Source organism: Scomber japonicus, chromosome 13, assembly GCF_027409825.1.
Source record: "Scomber japonicus isolate fScoJap1 chromosome 13, fScoJap1.pri, whole genome shotgun sequence".
Taxonomy (NCBI): Eukaryota; Metazoa; Chordata; class Actinopteri; order Scombriformes; family Scombridae; genus Scomber; species Scomber japonicus.
The window spans coordinates 23,697,192-23,717,594 of NC_070590.1; the positions used below are offsets into that span (position 1 = coordinate 23,697,192).

Below are 20,403 nucleotides of genomic sequence, written 5' to 3' on the forward strand. Positions count from 1 at the left end.
GTTTTTTCTTTCTCGTCCTGCTGTGACACGTTTGTCACTGAAAGAGTAAGCTTTACACGTCACCAACACTTACACAGATCCTCATGTCTCTGTGTTTGTTTAGTGAAGTGTCAGGACAGCTTACAGGGATCTGGCATCACATCATAAGAGAAATCTTGTTAAATACAGCTCTGGAATGTAATTTCCAAAAAAGTAAAATCACAATGATGCTTAACAAAAATAAATGTGAGATGTGAGCAGACATATGGTACTGGAAATAAGTACTTGCATGTCAAGGAAGCATCCGAGAGTTTCGAGAGTGTGACTAATATCTGGTTTGGCTTTTGTTTTGAGTTTTTAGTCATGAGAAAAATGTTCTTTTCAGTTTCTTTCAAGGAATGCCAGCATTAAAACATGTGGAGAGGCTACTTCTCATAAACTTAAAAAACCTCTGCTTCAAACATGTGCTGCTGAACTCCCTCGTTACCTTACAGAGGCAATCACTTAAATGCCTCCTGACAGATTGATGATCGCTGAAAATCCTCCATAGTTCAGTTATATAAGACACAAGCTTTAGAAATCAATCCTGGTTTGTTTTATGCTTTTTGCTCTTATTCAGTTTTAAACTACAGAGAGATCAAACTTCAACGCTGTCATCATCACAAGTGTGGAGATGCAAGTATACAATACTGGTGAGCAGGTGCACGTGTAGCATTTTAGATTTGTCACTCAATTTTAATTTATATAAACATAAATTCACATAAATATTACTTCTATCTCTTAGATTGATAAACATATGTTGCTTGCATATTTTATAAGTGAATTTATCTTGCAATAGTTTGTGCAAAGTGTCTAATCCATTATAATCCTTTCATTTAAAATGAAAAGCATATATTGTGTGCATACTGTATATATTGCACATGGTTATAGGCTACTGTATGTCAAGCCTAGCATGAGTGGCAGAAAGTGGATGCTGGTCATGATCGGGTTAAAACAATGAGGTCATTGCTCTCTTCCCTTATCAGGCAAAGCTTGTGTGCTGATATCATTGTAAGGATCTGGCTGTGTTAATAATTAATCTTCCTCCACTCACTCTTCCTCTACACACATCTCTGTTCTTAGGCCTCTGTTAAGTACATATGTGACACTTCATTGCTACAACTTTATTACCTTTTAATACGGATGTGAACCTGTCTGTCTCTTTAGTACAAGGCCAAGAGTGAATGATTGTCTGGCCAGGTGCTCAGGTGTTTACTTTGGGGAAGGTAGTTGATTGACTGATAAGGTATATCCTGGTTATTAATATTAAAATGAGGATTGCCTGAGTAGCTTTCACACATTTGAATTGCTTTGTTTAACACAATATTATATAACAATATAACAACGATTGTCATCTTCACACCTTCACATACGGGGCTGTGTGTACGATATTTTATTAATAGCTTGCTGACTAGATAGGATCGCCCAAGTGATGATAGCAAACATCCTGGAATATTTTTGGATTCAATAACCACTGAGTCAGTGTGCAGTCAGTTTTTTTTCATTTCAAGCTTTGATTATTTTTATTCAAACTAGTATTTCCCTCAGAATAGAAAGAAAACTTTCTAAAAGTCTGTCTTGTTTTATTCTCTCTCAGTGTTTCTTAAACATGATTAGGGTGGTGACTTCCCTGATACGGAAGACAAAATATAACAATTGCTTGGAAACACTTAGAGTAAGAGTTTCCACAGAGGAAGCAAGCCAATTAGATGTAATTAGATGAGCAGAAATTCCAAATGAACATTCCCTTGCACTTTGATAGGTGTGTGTATTAATGCCACCGTTACTTGATATGGTAACTGCAGTGGCATCAGGAAATGAGATTGAGTCATAGTACTTTAATGTGGTGTTGGTTAGAAATTAATCCTGAATACCTGTGTGTGTGTGTGTGTGTGTGTCTGTGTGTGTCTGTGTGTGTCTGTGTGTGTAGGTGTGTGTGTGTCTGTAAGAAGTTTATAACATACATTATAATCATATCTGTTTTATTCTGCAGGGAGAAATAGAGAAAGGTCTGGAGATGAAGAAACTGGTCCTGTCTGGTTTCCTGGCCAGTGAGGAGATCTACATTAACCAGCTGGAAGCTCTGCTACTGGTAAGACACACACACACACACACACACACACAAAAAAACCCCCACTGTAAACATTTTTAACTAATACAACAAAATGAAATCTCCAATTTTTATTTTCATGTAAAACATCTGGAGAAACATATTTTGGACCAACTATATGATCATTTGAAGAAAAATTAGAGACTGCCTGTCAAACCAGCCATAGCACTCAAACAGCTTGATGAAAGTAAAATACATGAGAATTTGCTCATACTTACGAGGAAGAAAGCTTTTGTTATTTTGGATTTTTGTGCCACAGTTATTTGACACTGATCATGGTGCTCCTCAGGGAAGCACTCTGGGCCCAATCCTTTTTTCTTTACACAGCACATTCTCCCTCTGTATAATATTATCATATAACATAATGCTGCAGATGACACACATCTGTATCTCTGTTTCATCGGACACCCATAGTTTTTGGAATTGTCTTTTGATCTGTCTCACAGACATTAATATTTGAATGACTCATTTTTTAAGACATGAAACAAGCAAAATCAGTAGTCTGTTCATCTGTTTGCTTGTCTGTCTAAACAAATTAAGACATAAGTTACAGATACAGGAATGGGCTTTTTTTAAGTTCATGAAATATATAATTTTTTCATCTTATTCAGGGTTTTGACTAAAACATCTCTAGTTTTTTAGTCTTTTCACATGTTTCCAAAGTTTAACATAACCTTGCAGTCAGTGGGTGTCCTATATCACCCACTGACTTTTTATTTTATGTTCCAACTAGAACTCTAAGATCTTTAACTGCTTTTCTTTTATAAGCTCCTAATATTACCCACAAGAAATGTGGTTAGGCTGTTTTCTGTGTTTATGGCCCTAAGCTGTGCAGCACCCTTCCTTCAGAGTAGCTTTGCCATTGCATATAAGCAGCTATTGTTATTATTCATATTCAATGCATGAAGGCTCATTGAGAAGCATGCATGTTGCAGCACTGCTGCTGTGTGACTTGGTGCAAGCCCGTGTGAAGAATGTCATTAGTGGTCACATTGAAAGCAAGACCACATTCACAGCAGTTTCCTGAAACACTTACTGAGAATGGTTCCCCAACTCAACTATGTCATATCCTGATCTCAGCCACACACTACACTTTGACCAATATGATTGGTTAGTCTAATAGCAAGTGCAAAATTATGTTACTCTGTAAAATAGTTTTGTCACTATGAAAACAGTTGGAGTGGAAAACTTCATCCTCTAAAAGAGAGTTAGTAGCAATCAAGGAGGTAAACAAAGTGCAGAAATGTGCAAAAATCTGTTGTGTGTGTCTCAGTTCCTCCTCTTTCAGCCTTCGGTGACGTCAGTATTCAAATGAACCAATGAAGAGTTTCTTCCTGTCCTCTTCAACTTCTCCAGTCATTGAGAAAATGTCTAAAACACAGTGTGCGATCACACTTTGTTGTTGCTATGTTTGCATTATTTATATTTAGCATGTTTTAGTTGACACTATCAACTAACACTGGCAAGCTGAAACTGTAACAAATGTCATGAGGGTTAGGGTTAGGGTTAGGGTTTGTTGCCTGTCTGTAACTTTATGTGACACCTTTCAGTGTTAAAAATCTTATGAGTCTGACAATATGTTTGAAGAGTGATGGAGATGTGTGACAGCCTAGTAGATACTTATACTTGGATGTTTTGCTATAGTTGCCAATTGCAGTCTGGAAGCTCGTGTTCAGCTGTTTCAGGTTGTTGTTTTTAACACCTGAGAAAGTAACTTGCAGTACAGCAACTACAACAGAGGTGTGATAACAGTACACTACTACTTAACAGTAAGTTGCAGTTTGTCTCACTGTTCATTCCAAGTATGTTTGATGTAAGTGTTGATGATGCTGCAACTGTCACCAGCTGACAGCAGTAGGCTACAAGCCAGCGACACATTAAAGAAGGTGTAGAGACCTGGCATTGACTCAAAATGTGTAAACATATCTCATCTCAAGTGAAAGCTGTCTGGCCTTTTTGTGTTTGTGTGGGTTCAGTAATCACATGATGTTAACCTGTAATGTAACTAGTAACATGCAGAGATAAATGGAGATACATATGTGACAAGTGTGTGAATTCGTTCATCTGTCAAACACATTTGTTGAAACCCTGAGTGGTTTTCAGCTTGCTGCTTCTCCATCATACATAAAGCTTTCTGGGGGCGTTGAGTGCAGTAAATGTCAGTTCTTATAAAAATTAGCCAGCCTTTCTCTGTGATTAGACTTCATGCTAAACCCCTGCAATCAGTGGCAGAATGAGTCATCATCAGTCCAAGACAACTTCTGCTTCTGTGACGTGAAAGCCTTTTTGTTTTCACTGTAATTCAGTGTGCCTCCACCCCCCCATCCAGCATGTCCACTCTTCACCTCTCTATGAGTTAGCCTGCAATCTGACTGGTCAGAAACAGCACAGCAGAGAAGAGAGTCACCCAATAGCAGAGACAGGCTAAGATTACATGCTTATCACTGGGAGACACATAGCAAGATCAGAAACTTTTCCTCTCAGGCACCGGCCCAATTAGGCCACTGATTGGCCAATTAACTGCACCAAGCTATGCTCAAAGCCTGCTCTGAAATTAGACACAACCTCAACCCACTTTATCAGAACTTGAGTGGAGAAATACTTCACAGTAAAGTACTTTATATAACTTTTTAAAACGAATAGAATGAACATTTGTCTGAAGGAAACAATTATACAATATACAATAAACTTGAAATAGTCTAGAAGAAACATTGAGTTAAAGTATAATGCCAGTTTTTCTCCCATTCTTAACATATTTATATAACATTTGGGAATACATTTCAGGTTGGTCTGTCCTTTCATCAGCTGAATTGTGTTCACTAACTTTGTCCCATTCTCCACCATCTCTGCCCGTTCAGCCCATGCGTCCCCTGAGAGCCGCGGCCACCACCTCACAGCCCGTCCTGACCATCCAGCAGGTGGAGACCATCTTCTACAAAATCCAGGAAATCTTCCAGATCCACAAGGAGTTCTACGACGCTCTCTATCCCAACATCCAGCAGTGGGATGAGAAGGTTACAGTGGGGCATCTCTTTCAGAAGTTGGTGAGTGGGACGTGGGCCTAGTGCTCACACTGTTTTTGGGTCTTTTTTTCCCCCTCTCTTTCCCGTCCATCATTTACAGCGTATATGTAAGTGAATATTAAAAACAAGAATCGTCAGAGTCTATTTGTACAGAGTGAATCACCCTTCTAATTTAGGCTTTGTGCGTAAGTGTGTGTGTGCGCACACCCCCGTGTCTGTGGTCTGAGTACATTACCAGAAATGTAGCAGCCTTCGGTCTCTCAGGCTGCCGTATTTGAACTGGATTATGCTGTTTAAACAGGCTCTTTCAGCGCATAATGTAACAACATCATTGTTAGGTTTGTGGATGTGTCTGTGTATAGAATTAGTGAGGCTCCAGACCTCGGCTAGTAGTTAAGTGAGTTAGTTTTCCCTCTGTGGGAGATCATTACATAGTCAGATTTGCAGAGGATAATGTAATTTAAACAGGGGGCTTCTCACCATATAACATAGCCTCAGAGCATGTGCATACAATATGTGTGTCGTAGCACATTTCAGATACTCATTATATTTGTTTGGTATATGCGAGATAGGCTGATGCAACATGGTGTAATAGACTTTCAATTAAGATGTAAGAAACTGCACCCCTAGCAGGAAAAATAAATTCAAATAGACATTTAATTTAGAATGTAATGCTCAGTTGGTGTGTAAAACCCAGAGATGATCATCAGGGCCAATTAAAACAGTTTGAAAGTCATTTGATACAGAACGCTGGAAGTGTAGTGTAGTGCTCTGTTAATTTAGCCTGACACAGACCAACTGTGGGCAGATGGTAATAGTGGATTGTGGTTTATAATTTTCTCAGTCTAGAATCTAAACAGACAAGCAAACACTGGCTATGTCGAAAAGTGAAACCGCTGTCAGCTTCTCCACCTGACTGTAACAGCAGGCTTTTGCTCTTAAATGTGGGAGCCTCACAATATCACAGCAGTGAGTTCAGTAGCAGTCAGAAGTTTGGACATGTACAGTATCTACCAGATGTTGTTATGGATTTGATGTTAAAATATAAATGAACTAGCTGAGTAAAAAGCACAGTCTATTATCACAGGAACCCCCTTTTGGTTTCAGCTACTTCCTCTATTTGGAAAGACTTTACTGTCATAGGGGGAACAAATCTCCCTTTAAATTTTATGACATTAACCAGATACATTTGACTAACTGCTTGGAAAATCAGTGATTGAATATGTCCTCCATTTAGTTCACACCACATTTTTGGTTCTTAAAAGGTGTGATTTTATTCTCGCCAATGAGCTGTGAGTTTATCAGATGTCCCATTATGAGAAATCCTGTGACGTTTGCCAAGTCATTAGCACATTTCTGTTTAGACTAGAGGACGAGAGCAAGTGTCGTGCCAGCTCAGAGTCTCACCTCACAACCAGGGCTTCATCATCTATTTTAGGCTTTTAAAAAAAGAGAAGTTTTGATGTCATAAAACATGGCTGGCTCTTCTGGCCTGTGATTCAGTGTTTGTTTCTGTGTGCTAGCAGCTTTGATTTAGAAGCAAAGTATTTTTGAAAATGTTAAAGATTAAAATAGAGTTAATGCCTGTGCAATGTGGAGCAGCACACAGTAAACTCTCAGTCCAATCTTATTATCAACGTATTGTTAATCAGCGTATTTTTCAAGACAAGTTCAAGGTTGTTTGGTGTGATAGTGCTGATTGTGAAGCTACATTTACGCACTGCTGCTGCTCTGTGTGGTCACTCCTCAGTGACTCAGTGAGATACAGTAGTTAATCTTTTGGTCACACCTCTGCTAAAATAACTGAGAAAATCATGCCATCACTATCAGGAACTTAAGTAAGATGTTTGACTTATTCTGAAACTCGCTGCAATGTAAAGATATTTCACTTTTGGTTTTCAGCATCTCACACAAGGTTTCAGGCACTTAAAAAAAAAAAATGCAACCATCAGCCGGAGTTATTATTAGCAGTAACTCACAACGACTCAAAGAATGCTTCTCACATTACTGCTCATTCTGTGGTTTTTCATGACAACAGAGAACATATCTGTTTTATTGTTCAAATAATCCTCTTTATAGGCTTACACAAGAAACAGATAAACCTAAAAGATCAAAGTTGCTATTTAAAGTAGGTAAATAATCATTAACCACACGCAATACCAAAGAAGTTGTGTGAACCAGGTTGAGCTATGTTGCAGTTTACATGTTTGAGACACAAATATTTCATTTAGAGCAGGGTATGAAACCCCACTACTTTTTGATAATGATCAAAAAGTGTTTACAGCATCAGTTTAGTTTTGAAAAGATGGCACTGAATGTCTGCTCAGATTCTTTTTCTTTGAGGTGATATTTCCTTATCTAAATGCGGCTAATTTTAGACAGTGTTATATATATATATATATATATATATATATATATATATATATATATATATATATATATATATATATATATATATATATATATATATATATATATATATATATATATATATATATATATATATAGACAAAGTTCTTGCACAGCTTTGTGTTACGACAAAATAAAGCCATGCATTTTTCACAGGTATTATTTTGGATTGGTACTGGATGTCACGTCTCATAAGTAGCAAAAAAATTCAAATCATACCTACCTTACAGCTAGGAATTTATTATGTACATATTAAGATAATTAGGAAAAAGGATTAAATATACATAAAATTCAGCCTTTTTTAACAGCACATATCAGAAAACATAAGCACTCAATATATCTGTGATAGGCCAATTTTAGCCAATAATACTGGTTGTCTGATATATCGGTCGAGCTCTAATTACTACTACTTCTCCTTAAAAGCACACTGGTTCTGCTTTAAATGGGCAGTAAAGTAGTAGTTATTAATTGAATAAAATATTGAACGAAACATTCAATGAATAAATGATTCTACAGATGGTTCAGAGGGGAACACATGTCAGTAACTGTGGAAGATGTATGTATAATACACAAGCTCATGTTTAGTTTTAGTGAAAATGAGCGAAGTGACACATTTAGTAGTTAAAGTGCTTCCTGTCATTCTCCCTCTCCTCCCTGTTGACCCCAGGAGTCGGCACCACCAAGTGACACCTATTAGTGTAGTCATCAGCTCCCATCTGCGCCGCGTGTATGTGCGTACATGGGCATGTCATGTGGCGGCTAAGCATTTAGTCAGAGTGGCAGTGCGACACTACAGATGGCACCGTAATTAACTGGTCTACACCCAACTGCTCCCCGTCAGCAGCGCAGAGGCCACCGGAGCAACACAGAGGGACAAGATTACAGAAAGCAGGCCGACAGGGGATAAAAGCCAGCCGCGTAACTAACTTTTCTCACCTTTTTCAGACAGTAAAAGGGTCTCAGCTGCAGCATGTGACTGCCAGGATTTCATTTGACCCACCAAATTATCAAAATCCCCGCAGGCATGAAGTAGGAAGGGTTCAGTCATGCTGTCATGGCTCTGAAGGGGCTTTGCAAACACATTTCTAAAGCCATTCCTCCATCGTTTGACACATTTAACTATAAGTATAATCCATATATTATGTTATTGTGGCTAACTGGATTATTGCTTCCCCATCATAACTTTTTTTACTGCATTATTTTATTAGCTTAGAGTATATTCAGGATACATTGATGATGAGAGGATCTCAGAATGTTGGCTCACACGGTGTGATATATGCAGAGGGTATCTCACTTTGACATTTTGATTTATTTCTAAACAATGCAGTTGTTCCTTTTAGGAATATTTAAATTTCCAGATGCTAGTAATCACTCCATTTCAGTGTGAGTATTGCAGTGACTTCTCCATGGTTTAATTATACTCTGCTCTCACCAGTCACAGATTTACAACTGACCCAAGTTTGAGCGTTTGTATATTAGGGGAACAATGTGTTTCATCAACAGGAGGAACTACAGCTGATTGTAGACAACAGGGAGTGCTGCTCAAACACTTTTTTGGTTGTGCAATTCATTGTACGCTGGGATTTTTTTCCCTGCAAGGCAGAAACACAAGAAAGTGTTTTGCAAATTGCTTCATATACCTAATGCTGACACTCAAATACTTGAGCAGTAGAGTCTTAATTGTTTAATTGCTTTATTTGTCTTTGTTGCTAAAAATGGTCTGTGCTTAAACACAGCAGAGAGTCGACATCCTCTAAAATAAAATAAAAAAATCAAATCAAAGCTTGGATGATATTTTGTGTACACTCAGAGCTACACAACCACGCAGAAGATATTGTTAGAAACATGGTTGGGACTGCAGCCTTCTCCTGTCCAACATGTCAGAGAGGATTTGAATTATTCAGACTACACAGGTATTTTATCAGCTTGAAAGTGTCTGTACTAGTCAACACATCTAATGCTGTCCTCTCTCTTTCTCTGTCTCTGTTTCCTATCCTTACTCCTTCGTCATCTTCTCCTTCCCACCTCCATTCTCAAACACAAGCTGTTGTTTTCCCCACCTGCTATTTTCACCCGTGATCCTGCTATTTGAAATGTCATGGTTTTTATACTGGTCACAGCGCATCCAGGCAACATGATGAACTCGTGAAATATCATCACGTCATTCTGCTCAGTTTATTCTTTCCAAGCATGCTGCCAAAGTCGAAAATCTCTATTTTAGGAAATTTGGTATTTCAGTAATCACATAGTGGTTTCTCCTCTTCCATTCAAGGTTTGGGTCGGATGTAATGAAGTCTCCATCATGATGAGATTATGTACAGATGGTGACTCTTCTTGTCCGTTTAAGTCATTATGTGGCTAAATGGTTGTGTCAGAACTGTGATAAGATATTACATATTACATATCTGATGGCTATTTTTATTCTCTTCCATTTTTCTATCATTGGTTCCTAATAAGAATGTTTTAATCAACAACATCTTGTTTTAAGTGAGGCGGGTTGAGTTCCCAACATCCCCTCTCTCTCGAGCTCAACTTTCCACTTCGCATCCTGAGAGAGAAGTGGAAAGAGAGGAAATGAAAATATGAGGTGGCGGCGGTGGGGTTAAACGACAAATAAAAAGTAACAAGTCTTACTCATTCTCTCTATTCAGCTGAATCCCAATCTCATAGCTTTTACAGGATGCTGATGGCTCTTGAGCGTCGCCATTCAAGCATAGCTGTAGCAGGATGCATATTCATGCAATACTGGCCTGCAGCTTGTGTTACAATGCACATATAGTGCAGCAGCACAGAGGGCTTTGAATGAAAGGGAAGAGGAAAGAGAAAGCAGCTCTCTTCCAGTCAGGAGGACTGCACACAAGCGGAGTGGCATTATGGGAATATGATTAGCCAGTGTGCATTGACTGTGGGATCATTTCATGTATGCTGATTGAGCAGAAGAGGGAATGCAGCACTCTTTTTCTGTATATGAACTGTACTAAGTGATATGCGGGAGTGTTTAGCTTTAACGCCATGATTACGCTCAATGTTGTAAATGTTGTATCGGGTAGTAAACAAAGTCCTCACTCTGTGTCCATGAAAGGTCAAATGGAGAAGAGGCAAATACCACAATCAGTGTCTCTCCTTTCCTCACACCTGCCGTAATGTTTTCTCTTTCTCCCTCTCTCCACATATCTCAGGCCAGCCAGCTGGGAGTGTACAAGGCCTTTGTGGACAACTACAAGGTGGCTCTAGAGACGGCAGAGAAATGCAGCCAGGCCAACAGCCAGTTCCAGAAGATATCTGAGGTATGTAGTCCATCTTCCAGAGATGATAAGAGACTAAAGGAGCAGGTGGAAGAATGGAAAGAGCCTGAGAGGTTCCTTTTTGTATAAGGATGATTTTGTCACATAATCAAAAATGTTACTGTATTTTAAATCATCACTAAAGACCCCCACCATGACAAACCTTTTGTACCACGTGAATCCCTCATAATGGTGGCTCGGTAAAGCAAAGAGAAAACAAATGAGCATGGAATGACCAGCACAGAGAGGAAGCACGGCGAAACATCCCCTTTTTGACAGGAAGCAACTGTGTATATGGGAAATGTGGTTCTTAAATTTGAGGAACAGTGGTTTAAAACTCATCTTGAGCGTGACTGATGCTACCAGTCATCTCTGTCTTCATTTATAGACAGAACGAGTCGAAAGTTTGGACACACTTTCACATTCAAGAGTGTGTGGTGTATTTATGTTCCATCGATAATATAAATCTGCTTAATGAATTTATTGTGTGATTCACAACAGAAGGTTTAGAATACTGTAGGGTTACTATATGTTAACGCATAGTTGCAGCAAGCGTATATTTAGCATTGAGAGCTGGTGTGGAGGAGGAGTGTCGGGAGCTGCTAAAATCCTCCTGTGATTGCTTTGATGGTGTTAAATTAACTGATGTTAAATAACCAAACATCTGTGACAGAGTGACTTTGGGTGAACCTGACAATGACAAACCTGCTCTCATTCCCTTGTCTCTAAGTTAGTTTTATAAACAACTGCACACCTAAAGCAAAAGGAGCTGTTACATCCTGCCTCATTGTATCAGTATCAGTATTATCAAGTGGTTGAAAGTACTTGTTATTGGCCACATACAAACAACAGTTACAGCATAGACACCTGACATTTTTTGCATTTATGAAACCCTCCATTCCCTGTTTTAGTTTTAAGTTTTTATTAACCACTATCCTGCTTTCTGAGTACACAACTGAGCATTTTATAAAGTTTTAATCAACACCTTTATTCATATTATCTCACCATCATGCTGTAGAGGTATATTGGTAGCTGTGAATATAATTTACTGTGAGATAAACCTGTGATGGTTGCACGGCCCAGCCTCTTTCAGCTGTCTCAGTCTGCTGCAGTGACCTATACTCCATTAGCTCTATCAGCTTCAGTCAAGCAAGTACAAAGGTGTGTGTGTGTGTGTGTGTGTGTGTGTAATTATTTAATTTAATTGATCGTTCCCCTCTTGTTTCTTTCAGGATCTCAAAGTAAAAGGTCCTAAAGACTCCAAAGATTGTACCACAACGGTCTCAATGGAGGGTAAGTTTGTGTGTGTATGGGTATGCGTGGGTGTGCATGTGTGCGTGCACGTATATCTGGCTGGCTTGGTGCTTTAAGCCTCCAGTCCTGCCCCCTTCTACTTGTGTATGCAGCGGCGGGCTTTGGGAGGCAAACTGGTGCATGTGTGAATGCACACACACACACACACTCTTTCTCTCTTGCTCTCTCTCTCTCTCTCTCCCTCTCTTGCTGTCTGTCTCGTAGCCTGAGAAAGAAGGCAGTGAGCAGGAGGACATAGTGAGGAGAGGAGAAGAGGGATATGGAGGTGCTTGTGGTCCTCAGACTGTGTTGTAACTGCACATACGGTAACGACTGCATGATAGGAACCGCCGCCGTTTGATGTAGGCAACTTGGACTGTTGTTTTTCAATGCCGTTTTTTCTGTGAGCCAGGATATCAACGTCTTTGATCCTACAGTAGATTGGTGATATGACATATTTGAACTTTGGACAGTTATTAATAAGCAGTCAGATATTGATTTTGTATGTCGGCATATCTGATTGGCATTTGAAGCTTCATGCATCGATATATATATGATGTAGAAATAGAGTCTGTATGCTGGTGATTTTAGACCTTAAATGGAATTAGTCTTTTTTAGATTTTCCGGTGATGAAAATAGTTCATTTTGAAACGTCTGAGCTTTTGTGTGATTTCTGAGTGATGATCCTCATGAATATGCCGCTTGCCGGGACTGACAGACTGCAGTTGTTCTTGTCTTTTTATCATAGTGAATACACAGGAGGATGCAAGGCGTGTTCTGCCTGTATAAGGACTGCTGGCCCCCAGACTGCTCATCATAGAAGATGCTTATCACTGGTGGATCAGATTAAGTCTGATCTGTGTGTGTGTGTGTGTGTGTGTGTGTGTGAGTGTGTATGCATCAGGAGGCTGCTACATGTCTGTACTCTGCTGCCGTCTTGCAAGCTGAAGGGATTTTGCTTAACTAAACCACAGGGTAGATCTGTAGAGGAAAAAGGTTTCTGAATGTCTGAATTATGCAATGATAAGCATGCGCGATGAGCTAATGGTGTGGCTTTGTCAGGCTGAGGAAGGGTGTGTGAGCGTTCACATGTGTGTGCTGCATGTACTTGTGAAGCATCTGTTAATGTATGTGCCGTAAATGAGGAAGAATCAAACTCCAAACATCTGGATTATTTGAATCACATTTTTTTATTTATATGTATTCTGTTATACGAGAGGACTGTATGATTTGTTTGCTGACAGTTAGGAAGCATGAGAACTAAACTAGTTTCATCTTCACTCAGCACTCAGGGCAGCGGCTTTGATTGCTGTTTGTATTGCGGCTCCTTAATTACCTGGCAGGCCAGTCGAGGGATTTCTTCCTGTTTTTCTTTTCCCTCCATATTTCTTTAATCATGCTTTCTTCCTTTCTTTCTTTTACCCACCCATCCATCTTTCTTGTCTCCATGCGACCAGATCCCGACCAAATGAACCGATGTGTTTTGTCTTTATTGAAATAAGTCAGTTTGTCGGGCTTGTTTTACATACAGTAAAGCTCACTGTTTCATCTGCCCACCACCTTCTAATGAATGGATGCAAATGGCAACACAAGTATTAAATCAAACAAGTATCTAACATCCTGTTTTGCATGTAAATGGAGACGCCTGTTCCACATCGCTAGCGTTTGCTCTCTATTCCTTAATCCTGATACGCCCTCACTCTGTCTGTCATTCTGCCTCATGTATTATCCCTCTCATATCTGTCCTGTCCCATCCTCATCTTCATCCTCCGTCATGGCTGATGCCTGGCTTTGCTAGCCTTGCCAAATATTAAAGGCAGAAAGCTGGCAGTCCCCATGGCTGTACACCCGTGTGTGTGTGTGTGTGTGTTTGTTGTGCATATTCAAAGGTTTTGCCTGGATGGCCTATTCCCTCGTTAGCAAAGATGAACTGTCTGTCCCTCAGCCAAGCTGTCAATGCGACCTTGAAAACAGGACCAATTAGAGGCACCTCGCTGCGACAGGTCATGGACTTAATAATCCGCCTCTCTCTGTGTTTCTACCACTTTTTCCTGACTCTTGACTGGGCTATGAACGTAGCTCCCTTTTCCATATTCCAGAATTGGGGAAACTCCAAAATTGTGTAGCCACTGTAAAACGATCACACATTTATCCTGCATTAGTACTGCAGACACCTGCATTTCCATACACTTAAAACAACCTGGATATAAATACATGAAATAAAGTCTTATATTCTCCAGAGTAAGTGATTGATCATAAAAAAGGAGGGATAAAAGGAAGGAATATATAAGTTTGACAAGGTTATGATGAACTCAGTGAATATGTTCAGTTCTTGTAAAAAGTAGAGTCTGACTGATAATGGATTTTCTTTAAAATTCCAATATTGATATATCACATGATATATACTTACAGAATATATACATGAATACGTACACATTTTTTTATTGTCCATCAAATGTGGTTATCACTTATTGTATTAAGTGACATCAGTAAACAAAAAGAGTAAACTTCACTGAGAATTTAATAATTATCAATAACTTTAAACAAAAAAACAGCAAAAATACATGTATGTATAAATCAAACTTGAATTTAAAAAAAATCTAATTTATATATAAAATACAGCCTATATAATAGTAATATGAGTTCTACAGGTGTGACCATGATGTGACATATACATTCACAAACATATAAACAGAATGACACTCAGGACTCTGGTGGTGATACTGTAAACATAGTCAGCGTACAGTGTTCTTACTAGATGTATGTATGATATGTATGTTATTATATGATGTATTGCAAACACCAGATTTGTAGCCACAGCTGTAGAGATCTGAAAAACATATATATTTTTTTACATATTCCTATTGAGAATACAACCAAATTGTAGTAGTACAAGTTCATACATGCAGCACAAAGTAGGACATAAATAATCAATACTGCTGATTAAATGTGCTGTACTGGCTTTTGATACTTGAGTTTTACCCAAGGTGAAATAAAGTCACTTAAACTTTCCCAAAGTCTTTGTACTTGAGGTGATTATACCCCCTCCCACACACACACACACATACATATAATTAGAGGTGTTCACTGGCCTTGCAGTCAGTGCAGGTCCTGCAGTTAATCCTGCAGGAGCAGCAGTGGTTCAATGAGCCAGGACCATTGATGGAGGCAGCATTATTAATGACCAGAGGGTTTAGAAACTTCAAAGAGCATCAGCAAGGCTCTTTATAAGATTCTCTTTGGTGTTATACAGTAGCGGAGTGTGTGTATGTACATTTGAGCATATAAGAGTGTGTGTGTGTAAAGAGTGTGTAAAGTTTAACATGACAAGCCCTATCAGAGGAACTGAACATGTTCTCTTGTGGGTTTTTTACTGTGGCTCTTTCATTTCATTTAGCTGAAGGAGCAGGCGATGAGCACTTAAAGTGAGCATAAACACAGAGAGAGAACATGCCAGTAGAAGAGAGTGACGTTCAGTGGTTTAAACACATCATGTAACATTCAAGTGGAAGGGCAGCTGTGTTTCTACCTCTCTCTGGGAGCAGAGGGGTGTGTGTGTGTGTGTGTGTGTGTGTGTGTGTGTGTGTGTGTGTGTGTGTGTGTGTGTGTGTGTGTGTGTACCAGGGACAACCAGCTCTAGATACAGAACTTACTTCCCTTCTCTCTGTTACTCTTGGCTAGCTTTTCTTCCCTTCAGTTTGAAAAATCACTTGCTTAAAGTTGGCAATTTGCACCATAATAAATGGAGATTAGCTTGATCACCGAGTGGAACATCGTCAGCCACTTTTCAATTTTTTATGCCCCTGTGGTTTGTTTTGATTACGTAGCCTCTCTTGTCTTTTCTCTTTGAGCACATGTGCAGAACAACGTAATTATACTTTTTTTTTTGACGGTGGCAGTATTATTTTAGGACCTTGAGACGTTTTTTTTTTTTGGTTTTTCATTACTCAACTGTCGGAACTAAGGTTTTACAGAGGAAACCCAGAATAAGCCCCCCCCCCCCGCTCCCTCTTCTGTTCTTATACATAGGAGAGTTTGCTTCTTATCCATCTCCCCATTGGGGTTCTCACATCTGCCAGCTTCCCTGCTGCTTATCTCCCCTCTTGTCATTTTTCCCCCCATCTTTCTGTCTGTCCGATCTGTGGGAGTTTCTCACCTAGAGCTGCCATGTGTGTGTCAGACCTGCTGCTGTTCACACTACCTCAGCAGCAAAGCCGTCCCCGGGGAATCCAGCCAAGTGTGGTGATGCAGGCTCAAAACTGTGATTTTAAAGACGAGAATGGCAGCATGTGGGCGTGTGTCAGTCTTACTGCACTTATTATATATATATATATATATATATATATATATATATATATATACATACTGTCATGCATTCATTTTTTGTTGTTTATGTTTGAATCAGTGAGTTTCAGAGTGGTTCTCTTGAAGTTAAGTGTCCAGGCAGGCAGTAGTTTACCTAGTAGCAGCCGAAATATGCAGTGGAAGCAAACTGTTTCAGAACCAATAGGAGGCAAGAGTAGCAACCCTGTTGATGAACTGCATGTTAATCAGTCTGTCTACGGACATGTGTGTGTGTGTGTGTGTGTGTGTGTGTTTGAGAGTGTGTGTGTGCGGTAACAAACTACTGCATTCCTCCTCTGTCAATCTATTGAATAGCACACACACAGTCAGGTTTCTTTAAAACAACAATAATAAGATCCTCTGTTTAAACTCCAATATGAAAACTGTGTTACAGAGAGGTCAAAGGTCAGGGTCAGCTGCACATCTTGCTAAAGGCTAATTCATTACTGTGGATGCTCATGAATTTTGAATGTCAACGCGAGAATCATATTATGAGTCAGACTATAAGTGCTGTGTTTAACTCTGTGTGAGCTGAGAGGGAGTGTTTGTCCTTGTGTGAGCCGCATAACTGTGACCTTCTGTGTTTGTGTTTGTGTTTGTGTTTGTGTGTGTGTGTGTGTTTGTGTGTGTGTGTGTGTGTGTGTGTGTGTGTGTGTGTGTGTGTGTGTGTGTGTGTGTGTGTGTGTGTGTGTGTGTGTGTGTGTGTGTGTGTGTGTGAGAGAGAGCGAGAGAGAGAGCAACATTGACTCAGAGCCCTCTTCCTTTGTTCCCACAGCTCTCCTGTATAAGCCTATTGACCGTGTTACCAGAAGCACCTTGGTCCTTCATGTGAGTACACAATTTGCACTTACACTGCTTAAAGGATGATTTCACCTATATTACCAACAAACACATAATCAGGAAATGTTGCTGCAGAATTTTACAAATATATCTATCTGCATAGCTGGATATCACCAGAGTCTGAAAAGAAAAGATACATTTTATAAAAGACTCTGCATTCTTCTCAGAAAATCCACCCTTGAGAGTCTCTCTCATCTTATTTCTCCTCCACACACAGCAGCCCGAGAGCTGCAAAGTCAAAGCCTTGCTTTTTCCACACTGATGTTTATCACTGTGTCCTCCTCCACTTTGGATGAGTGATAATTAAGTAGAAAGTGGCAATCAAGGAAGCAGGATGGCTGGACGTGTCTAATTAGTTTATGGGAGTATACTGCATGTTTGCATAAAGCTGTCAGAACAACAAGACAAGAGTGTATGAATCTACAAAGGTCATGTTCCTGTCTTTCATGCAAAGTAAGAGACAGTGGAAATTGGAGGTGTTGTCAGCTGTCCCGCTTCAAAAACAACAACAAGGAAATGAGATTGTCAGAGATGAGTTTAGTATTTGATAAGACATTATTTTGAATATTGAAATGAAATCAGAACTTCTCATGTTAGATTTCTACTGAAAAAAAGTTTTCTACATCTATGTAACCCTGCATTATTGTACATGTGTTGCAGGACTTGCTGAAACACACTCCTAAGGACCACCCAGACTTCCCTCTCCTGCAGGATGCTTTGCGGATATCTCAGAACTTCCTGTCCTCCATCAATGAAGAGATCGACCCTCGCAGGACCGCTGTCACCACGCCCAAGGGAGAGGTGTGTGTGTGTGGGGTGATTTGTACTGTACCTAGTTATTGTAATATATATAAAAACAGTATTGTTTTTTCTCAGGACTTGTCTTAATAATGCGGTCAGAGCAATGACAAGAGCGTCATGACTGGATAATTGAATATGGTCAGGTGTTGTGTCACTGGGTGCAAAGAGAGACTGACAATGATTCAGCTCAGTCGATACTTTGACTACACTTTTAAAATTCTGCACTTTTAGGCTCTGCATAAAACCCTTTGAACATTTAAATCTGGTGTATTCATAGAGCACATTTCACACAGTCATAAAGTCAAACTTTTATAGGCAAAAAACATCAAGTACAATTGAATAAGAGTATATTAGGAAGTTTAAATATTAAAGGTCCCCCGTGGAGGAAACAAACAAAAGTTATGTTGACATTTAGTGTTTCTTAACAAAACACATGTATGCATCTGTGTACATTTCCTAACTCATAAAGCCCTTGAGAAACAGATTTTTGAAATATTTTAATTCATGCAATATTTTCATCCTTGTTTATTAGCTTGCAGTCTTCTTCGCTACCTTCATGGGCGCTTTGCTACACTGCTCATTACTGCCACCAGCTGTTCATCAGTGGAGCAAGTAGCCACAATGTGAATCATGTCGCCCACATGCATGTGTCCTTATGTACATGCACAATATAAATAAAACAGGGACCTACTTGTAAAAACATTGCTCCATGGTGCTACTAGTGATTGAAAACTCAACAGGGTACCTTTTAAAAATATTAAAAGGAAGGCCTACTTATCTTTTTAAAACCATGTTAGTGTCTGTTACTGTGGATACTATTGGCTGGTTTGCTTATGCAGGTAAAAAACACACAAGTTTTTGTTTCAGCTATATGACTGTTATGAGATAAGTATGCAACTATATGACCTTTTAAGAAACATTTAACTCATTATGTACATTTTAAAAAACTTAGTGTGAGGCCTCTTTGGAGTCAACAACAGTGAGTCAGTTTCTCACTTCTCTAGTGTTCCCAAAGGTCATCATGGTTTTCATCCAACATAATTAACCGCAATTTGACTCGCGTCAGATCAATTTGATCAGCGTTGTGTACGTGTTGGTGAAACAATGAGAAGTGACATCAGGTTTTCTCTCAGGCTCGTCAGCTGGTGAAGGATGGCTTCCTGGTGGAGGTGTCAGAAAGCTCCAGGAAGTTACGGCACGTCTTCCTCTTCACCGATCTGCTGCTCTGTGCCAAGATGAAGAAGACAGCTGTGGGGTGAGTCTACCTTACCTCTTCCTCTTCATACTTTTTCAGAGTGAAAAACTGTGAGCGAATTTAGCACAGAGTGGTCTGAATGTTGGATATCCAGCCTTAGGATTATCCTCCCTGTGTTCCTATCTGTATGTCATTCTTTTTGCCTTCCACATCAGCACATCGGCCTCCCGACAGCGAAACAGAAAGGATGACACCTGCACTTTACAAAAGAGCTACTGTCTCTCTTTCTGTTCCCGCTTCTGCAAAGCAGGAGAGCTTTTTGATACCTCGCTAACAAAGAGAAAGACTGGCAGGCATTTTGCCCCTGCTATTTTGAAGAGTGGAGAGGAGAGTAGCAGACATACGTGCTGAATAGAGAGTGAGACTGAACACAAAGGTGTTATTCAGAAAAATGTGTAAGCACGGCAGAAGATTGTTTGCCTCAGGCTGGAGGCAAAGTGGAGAGGGTGACAGAAACAGAGTGATTGTGTTGTTGTTGTTGTTGTTGTTGTTGTGTGATGCACATGTAAAAGCTCGACACATGTCCATAGATTAAGTGTCATATTTTTGGGATTGCGTGCGGCTGGCTTCATCAGCATAGCGGCAGCTGTTAGCCTGATTGGATCTGATTTTGGTTGACAGTCATAATTTGTCTGTCATTTGCAGACACACCTTACTTGGAGGAAGACACGGTGTTGCCATAACTACCAGACATGTAAATCAGACTATTATGGTCTGGACTCAGTGTTATCTCATTGTGCTGCGAGAGACACACACAAACACACACATACACACACACTCAGTTTAAAAAAACCCAATCACTTTGTGTTAAGTCCCTGAGGATCCTTAATCCCATTGAATCTGATGATTATCTCGGTTTCATCATTTTAGAATTACCGTACATATTTACACCGACTGTGCCTCCACATGTTTTACTTCCTGAATAAGTACTTTAGAATTTTCCTGCTCTATATTCTACCTTGGTTATGGTTGCTGAATGGACCTTTTCTTTATGGTGCTTCAGGCTAGGAGATTGGATATTATACT

At 39.6% G+C, this 20,403-nt stretch overlaps 1 protein-coding gene across 3 annotated transcripts in view; it reads left to right on the forward strand.

The window, feature by feature from the left end:
- The window catches only part of abr (ABR activator of RhoGEF and GTPase), a 127,685-nt gene that overhangs the window by 54,929 nt on the left and 52,353 nt on the right, over positions 1 to 20,403 (forward strand). For all 3 annotated transcript variants that reach the window (XM_053331433.1, XM_053331434.1, XM_053331435.1), the window contains 7 exons: positions 2,012 to 2,110; positions 4,987 to 5,172; positions 10,740 to 10,847; positions 12,077 to 12,137; positions 17,257 to 17,309; positions 17,982 to 18,122; positions 19,256 to 19,377. In XM_053331433.1, coding sequence (XP_053187408.1) covers positions 2,012 to 2,110; positions 4,987 to 5,172; positions 10,740 to 10,847; positions 12,077 to 12,137; positions 17,257 to 17,309; positions 17,982 to 18,122; positions 19,256 to 19,377 — 770 coding nt within the window. The remainder of the gene's footprint in view (positions 1 to 2,011; positions 2,111 to 4,986; positions 5,173 to 10,739; positions 10,848 to 12,076; positions 12,138 to 17,256; positions 17,310 to 17,981; positions 18,123 to 19,255; positions 19,378 to 20,403) is intronic.